This window comes from Raphanus sativus, unplaced genomic scaffold (assembly GCF_000801105.2).
Source record: "Raphanus sativus cultivar WK10039 unplaced genomic scaffold, ASM80110v3 Scaffold4031, whole genome shotgun sequence".
NCBI lineage: Eukaryota > Viridiplantae > Streptophyta > Magnoliopsida > Brassicales > Brassicaceae > Raphanus > Raphanus sativus.
In genome coordinates, this window is record NW_026619334.1 from 1 (window position 1) to 8,526 (window position 8,526).

Consider the following 8,526-nt stretch of genomic DNA (forward strand, 5'->3'; position numbering starts at 1 on the left):
TATTCAATCTGAGACCCAAATATAACTCATAATCATCAGCAAGCGTCTAAATATAGTTTCTAATATGACGTTTACGGTAAAGAATGTACACATACCGATCAGGCAACTTGAAGATTCTAGGGAACCTTTTAAGCCCTTTTGTGTTCCCTTTAGCACTTTGACCGCTTCCAAGCTTAGCAGTCACGACCCATTCGTTAGCTCTGCCTGCCTCAAACAGACCAATGAGTGTGGCTTTTGTCCGGTGCAGCGACATCACATTCTCGAATAGAATCCAATAGAACAGCAGATGAATCGACCTTTTGAACAAAACAAAGCAAATCAGTGTAAGGAAGAAGCTGCATAAGCAACGGAGGTTCCTTGGCTCACAAGCAACCTAATTTCAGAACCCTAGATAGTGACTTGAGGTATAAGAAATCTAAAATTTTTACCTGGGAGTGCCGACAGAGTTTAGGATAGTGATGATGGAAGGGATATAGACGGAGCCCCAAATGGGAACTTTAACTTCGGGGACAAGAATGGTGAGAGGAAGAACAACGCAGTAAAAACAAAATGTCACCCAATGTGCAATGACTTTCCTCACAAAGAAGAAGCTGTATATCACATACACTTTCTTCCAGAATCTCACTTTCTGCAAGAGATCAGTAACATTCAGATTAAAGAATGAGTTACCAGATGAAGTGTAAAAGCAATTTTTATTATTACCTTGTTTCTGATAATCTCCATGACCATTTTCCTAAAGAGATTTGCAGGTCCACAAGACCATCTATGTTGCTGGAAACGGAAGGCTCTAAAAGTACTTGGAAGCTCACTTTTCACCTAAAATTTTAAAATAATTCATATTTTTTATACAACATTTTCACAAGTAATAATAAGTTATACTTAGTTCTGAAAAGGGTTTATGATTATAACATGACTTGTGAATCAGCCTGTCATGTGTTTAATGAGAGAAGTATCTTGTGCACCAACAACTTTTGTACTTTGCCTTAAATTACTTTATTTTGATTCCATAGAAATATCATAAACTTAAGTAAATTAGAACCTGAAGGTCACCGAGGTAGAGAAATTTCCAGCCACGGAGACTAGCTCGGACGGCGAGGTCCATATCTTCCACGGTGGTCCTATCTTTCCACCCGCCTGCTTCATTTATGGCCGCTATCCTCCATATTCCGGCGGTCCCTATAAAACATTTTGATTCACTAAATTATTATGACAAAATCAATACTATCTATTCTATTAATTTTGCTGTTTGACCTATTAATATTGTTGTGTCCAACTAATTATTTCTAACTTCTCCGTTCTTTTTTTTTAACCTCATAACTTCCCCATTCCACATTCCTATAATCATATGAATATAACCACGTAACTTCTTTTATTTTCAAAGCAATGTACAAATATGGAGGGACCCACGTTCTCTCATCTAAATTTATTAGTTGATTTGATGGTTTATTATTTTGAATAATATTTCATTTATTTTTATTTTTAAGAATGCTTCTTATAAAACGTATGGGTTTATGTTGAGAATTATATATAGTTTTTTTTTGAAAATAGAATTATATAGTCTATTATTAATATATAAATCTATTCTATTAAATTAAGAACATGATCTATTGATATATATTTAGTCTAACTATTTAATAGAATAGATTAAAATCTGTTATTAATTATTTAAGAAAAATATTTTATAAAGAAAAACACAAATATAATTTAAAAAATACAACTACAAAAATTAAATTTTTAAAAAAATATATAAAACAAAAAATATACACATCCTTTAAAAGACGTGTCAAAATCTAATTTATTCTATTAAAACATTAGTGTGTCCTATTGATATATGTTATGTCCACTTTTAAAATTTTATAACTATTCTTTAATCAATTCTATTAATACACATTAGATTAATTTAGATAACTGCCAAATTCTGGACCCTTTAATACACGTTGGATTAATTTTTGGCTGGGCCAATAAAAGAGAGACGTTTGTTGACAAGAAGAGATTAACAACATAATAAAGTCATTTTAGTTAACTACGTCTCAAATCAATCCTAGCATAGCATCCTCCTATTGTGAACATTGCGTTACTTGGAGTTGGAAGTTTAAACCGCAAATATATGTATTTGTTTCTGCTTCTAATTTTTATTTCTATGGTGGAAAACATAATGAGTATTTTATTCGAGGTGGGTGTGGGTTAGTAGATTTTGTATGATGATATCCGCCGACCCGAAAAGTATTTGGAAAATAAAATAAAAAGAAAAGTAAACAATTTTTAAAATATGATAATTTAAAAAACAATTTTAAATTTTAAAAATATATAAATATATAAATTTTATTATAAATATATTTTTATATTTTATAATAATTAAATTGAATAATTATTTTTAAAAATTTATAACCCGCGGATAACTGCAAAATTAAATAAGACGGATTCCGGTACAAATTATTTATTTGCGGGTTGTGTGGATCATATTTTTGACCAAAACAAAATTGAAACCCGCGGTTTGGCAGTTTCGACCGGAAACCCAGTCCTAACCGAGCGTATACATGATTAATTTTTAAGTTGCTATTATTTAATAAAATATATTTTGATTAAGATTTATACACAAAAAAACACAAATATTAAAATTAAATTAAAACAAAAAAATATACCCGCCCTCTAAAGGGCGGGTCAGAATCTAGTTAAAGTTGAAGTATGCCCTATTGATATTAGTTAGGTCCAATTTAAAAATACATAAATCCTATACATAACTGTTTATATGTCAATAAAAATGTAACTGCAACAACCTATGTAACTGTTTATACTGTGATATTAATATAACTGCAAACGAAGAAGAAGTTCCAAAATAATTGTTCCTGTTTTTTAGGAATACGCAAATAGGTATCTTCTTTTTCGAACTGATGTTTCGAGAAACGATGAAGCTACTTAAACTTGATGTCTTTTCCATTTTAGGTTTTTATATATCATTGGGGTCATTAACCACAATTTTAAATAAATTGAACTGGACAGTCTGGACTTTAACAATAAAGTGGGCTTTTACATTAACATTGACTCACAATTTACCAATCTATTTTAAATTGCATGACAAATTATTATTTTTTATTTTTATTTTTTTTCACTCGAAGCTTTCTATTTTCTTGAATCAAAATGGAAAAAAATTATTGTGTAACTATAACAGTTTATAAATCATTATATATAAAATAAAATCATTAAATTTTTATGGAAAACATATAATTGTATATATTTAGTTACTATTTTATTACTATAAAAAAATTTACTATACTTTGTTTTTATAAAAGTTATTAACTATTTTGGAATAAAGTTCAAAATAAATATATGAAATGGCTATGGCACATGTATAGTATTGCTACATCCCCAATTCAATAAAACAATTAAAAAAAGTTACTAATAAATTTTTTAAAAACATGATGCAAAAATAGTTATTGATTTAAAAAAAAATATTATTACAAAAAAAATACAAATATAGTTACTGAAAAATAAAAATTAAACTTTTACAAAAATATTTAACATAAAATATACCCGCCCTTCCAAGGGCGGGTCAAAATCTAGTAATAATTAAAACAAAAGCACAGATCTATTTAGTGTCCAGAAATTTTTTAAGATCTGTATTCATTTGCTTCCAGTACAAGTCATCATAATGTAATGAATGTGTCTCCTTACGCAACTTAATTAACTAAACACATGATCTAAGAAGCAAGCAATTTAATTATTTTTTCCCCAGCTTGCAAATCTTACTTATCAGACAAGGGATAACAAGATACTAATTAATTTGAAGTATTAAGTGTATAACTACACCTACTTACGTCACGTTTCAGAGTCCCACACCTCTCGATCCATTATTAATTATTTTGTTAATTAATTTGATTCCATAATAGATTTTGCATTTGATTAAAAAAATAGATTTTGCATCAGATTTCTAGTAATAATTAATTGTACACTGTCATATCATTTTAAAAAAAAGTTTTGGGTCCACAAACTGTGCTTTCAATTGGTCGAACAACATACCAACTCCATCACAGTACTTAAGTATTTACTTTCAAAACCATTATAATTCCCGTTATAGAAAAATTAAGTGAATCTTTCAGCAGTCATTATATGAGTAATTAAGTATATTGTACTATTGTAGTATTATCCTTACCGTTGAAACCGAAGAAAGCATGTGTTGCTGAACCGACTTCTTGCTCAACAGTGAAATGATAGTCCAGCGACATTTCTTGCATCCTCGTCAACAAGCATTCATCAGAATTTACTGCGAAAAATATATAAATAAGAACAAATCATTAGTCGGAAACTTAGTAATTGGATAAACAAAGCTCTACTTTAGTAAAAAAAAAAAAAAAAGGCTCTACTAGTATTTTTTAATTATTTAATAAGAGAATGGCCTAAATGTGGCGCTATCAGGAAGTAACGTCCTTCTCTTTTGTTTTTTAGCTTTAATAATCAATCATATTCATATAGCTTTCTCATTATTAAATTCACTAAGTTGGACTTATGTTCAATAAAACGACAGAACAGAAAACTAGTTTATAAAATACAGAAACAAGTGTCGGCAAGAAAAGGCAGGTCCACAGTAAACTCGTTACTCCTACTGCATACTAACACTTTACTAGTATTACTGACACGAATGGGTTCCACACATGACATTTAAAGAAAGGCAAAGAGCACGTGGAAGGCATCAGAGTCCCGACAATTTCTAAAGACTCAACAATTAACATTGGCCTCCTACTTGTCCAAAAACCCGACCTGGCTCATTGTACTGAGTCGAACAGATTCGATTTTTCACCGACGGATCCGGAGTTACGGAGCAGATAAGAAGACATGATGTTAGCAACATTTTCGTACAAGAAAGTCTATTTTAAGCATTTTTGCTAATATACGTTGACCCTGAATCGCGCAACTAATCTACAATCCATGCAACACGGTGTGCATAATAACTTATTCAAAGGGCAACGGCTTTTAGACGTCTAGTTGTGATTGGCTTTAATGGACCCACTAAGAAAACCCATACACTATGCAGCTACTCCGCCGACACAGACATAACTAACCCTACTTCTTCAATCAGTCTGCTAGAAGAAAAAATAAAAATAATATGTCTAAGAAAAGTACAAAAATGACGAAAATACCATTTCGAAAAGCCAAAAAAAAAGTATCCAAGAAAAAGGAAAAAAAGGCGAAAAAACATTTTTAAAAAACTAGTGAAGGACATATACCACCGACACCACTAATGCAGCTACAAAACCAAAACCACGAGCTTTCATTTAATGATCAAAGCATCATTAAATGTTTCATAATACACAAACAAAGACACCGGTTCAGTAAGTATGTTGACCCTGACACCTTCACAACATTATCAAACGTCAATTCTATTCATTTTTCTATGATAAACTAACCACCAGTCTTATAGATCAACGAAACAAGCACAAGATACGCAATCAATATGAGTTATATGACAAAAATCATAGATAAACGTAGCAATCTATCTGATATTATAGAATATGTTTAATTGAATTATTATTACCGAATCTCCACCGGGCCTGGACAAGTGCAATGTTGGGGTTGTGGACGAGAAATGGAATGCTACGGCGAAGAAAGTCCGGTTCAGGCTGAAAATCAGCGTCGAAGATGACAACATACTCGCAATGTTTGACATAACTGCGTTTGAGACCTTCCTTTAACGCACCGGCCTTGTAACCAACTCTGTTCTCTCTGATTTGATACCTTATATTGATTCCTTTACTTGCCCATCTTTGGCATTCTAGTTCCACCATTTGCTGCACATTTTAAGTATATCATTTAAATCACACATTTAATTTAAAAAAATCTATTGATATTCCAAATTTTATTACAAAATTTATCAGTCCTATATTACATCTTTTTTTTTTAAGAAAGAAAATCTTCTGGAAAAGGTGATAATCTATATTTTCTGAAAATGGACTAAGTAAAAAAAATACTAATACCTTAACGGTAGGATCTGTTGAGTCATCCAAGACTTGAATCACGAGACGATCGGACGGCCATGATAGTCCACTCGCCGCTCCTATTGATAGCTTGTAAACCTGAAAGGCAAAAATCACGGGGAATGTTTTCACTTTTAGCCCCTATAGTTTAGCTGTTTATTACGATTAAGCCCTAAACTATGGATTTAAACAGAAAACCCCCAAAATTCACAGACCATTAAAGATATACGTGTCTCGACTCTAGCCGTTTCGGGATTTGTAACGGGGGAGGAATAATGATGAATACGTGGGGAAAAGTAATTTTGTAAAATCTAGACCACTTTTCTTGAAATTTTAAAACTTGGGGGTAAAGAATGTAAGAAAAAGTTCTCTCAAGAAACAGAGGAAAAAAACAGAGAGATATGAAAGAGACCTCTCGTTCGTTGAACATGGGGATTTGGACGAGGACCACAGGGAAGTTAGAGCTTCCAAGCTCTTCATCATCTTGAATGGGCTCGAACTTGTAGCGTTGGTCTGGTTTTTTCCAGAAGAGCTTGACGAGGACGATGACGAATCCCATGTAAACCCTCTCACCTAACAGCATGAGAGACATGAGCAGACAGATGTAAACCGCTAGCTGAAGAAGAGGGACAATGACTGGTGCTTTGACAAGCTCCCAGATCATGCCTAGCTGGCCTGTGATCTCCATCCTCACGCCGTCGAATGTCTCCGGTAACACAAACTTTGGTGTAACACCATCCATTTTCCTTCTCTCTCTCTCTCTTAGAGTGAAACAATGGCGGGTTTTTCTCTCCGTAGAATGTTATGGTGATGGGGTTTATGAAGTGAAGGAGAGAGGGAGATGAAGGATAGAGGCTTTGCTCTCTCTGTGAATCTAGAGAGAGGGAAACTTAGGGAAGAGAGAGAGAGAGAGCAGAAGGAAACTGATGGTGAAGGGAGAAGAGAAAGAGAAGGGATAAACCAGGGATATAAATGGTGATTTTCATATTATTTTATTTAATTTTATTAATTTCTTCCTTTTGTAGGATATATTTCCCCCTTTTTAGATTTGATTTTTAGGGATTTTCTACAGACAGTAGTAAATGGTAAAAAATAAAATAAACAGAAAGTGAAATTTGATTTGTGGCCTTTTATGAGGAATTGGAATCTATCTCTGTTAAAGAAGTTCTCTGGTAAAGAAATAACAGAGGAATTAGTTTTTCAGTTTTTGGGTGTTCGTGTTTCAGAATCTGTGCCTGCCAATTGGTGGAGAAAGTTTGATTTCTAATGAATTTATTTTCTTTCCTAACGATATTCTTAACAATGATTAATGGTTTGATGAGAAGTTTTAACTTTTTACCATTTGTTGGATTTTGGGTTTCTGCAGCTTTTTCTTCTTCTTTTGTTTACAATTTAATTTTAGTCAACTTTTGAGGACTTCTTATTAATTTACTTTTAACTCCATTTCTTTTTGTTGAGCATATTCAATTTACTATCAAGAAAATTCATTTTTTCTCAGTTAAGCAGTATTTTTAATGGATATAGTTGAGAAATAAACCATAAATGTTAAGAAGTAACGTGCAACTACACAAAGTTAAAATTACCAATTTTGCATTGATTCAAATTTAGAAAAAATTTAACAGGTATAAAAAGAAAAAACAAGAAAAAGTAAAATTCAAAACATATACCACTATTTTAAAGAAAATATATATCATAACATAGTTTTCTAACTTTAAACGGCCAATGCAATAAATATGGAGATATTAAGAAAATGCAATGCATTAAAAATAGGAGAATCTCAAAAGTAAATTTGTTAGATGATGGATGATATGTTGATCATATAACTGCAAAATAATGTGAACGCGAAATCTTATATAGGTACTAAATACGGTTTATTAAACAAATACAAAATATATTACATAACATCTTATTATTTCCTTTTCCAAATAAATTATCATCATATATACATAGTTCATTGTTGTTGAATAATAACACACATGAAATTAAACGAAAAATATTCTTTATAGAAATGCATTTATTAATAGACGTTAAGTGTTAACCGAATCATCCAAACATAGTACATTCTTGTTGGATAACTATTTTGAAACCATATTCTACTCGTTTGATGCTTGGTTAGTGAGACTTAATGATCAATGGCGTGACCTCTTAGCTGTACACAAAATAGAAGTATGCTTATATGTAAGGTTTGGCATGGCCGGGAGATAGCCATAATGTCTTCCATACGTCGTATTAATTGTACGTGGTGATGACTTTGTTATGTATTGTATGTTCTCTCGATCGTTACTACTAACCAGTACTGCATCCCGATTGATGTAGATGAATTTTTGACGATGACATGTTTGATTTAGTCGGCAAACTTCATATGGTTAGGCGTTTAGCATATCAGTCGCAACGTGGATGACGAAAGTCGTCTTGTGTATAGTTTGGCTCGAGTTCTGATATGCAAAATAAATTTGGTTATTCAAAAAAGTGAATTTTTGAATAAGATTATTCATCGTTTTTTACTGGACTTGTTTTGGAGATGTTTATATGTTTATACGTATTTTTATAGTCACTG

The 8,526-nt window shown here is 31.8% G+C and overlaps 1 protein-coding gene across 1 annotated transcript; it reads right to left on the reverse strand.

Moving 5' to 3' along the window:
* Positions 1-95: 95 nt before the first annotated feature.
* Positions 96-6,922, reverse strand: LOC130507104 (glucomannan 4-beta-mannosyltransferase 2-like; the record flags this gene model as incomplete). The annotated part of the gene is given in 8 exon segments (XM_057001811.1): positions 96-296; positions 429-628; positions 703-816; positions 1,040-1,176; positions 4,151-4,261; positions 5,531-5,783; positions 5,970-6,068; positions 6,382-6,922. Coding segments are annotated over 8 exon segments (1,445 nt in total), but the record flags the coding sequence as incomplete, so codon positions are not given.
* Positions 6,923-8,526: the final 1,604 nt, after the last annotated feature.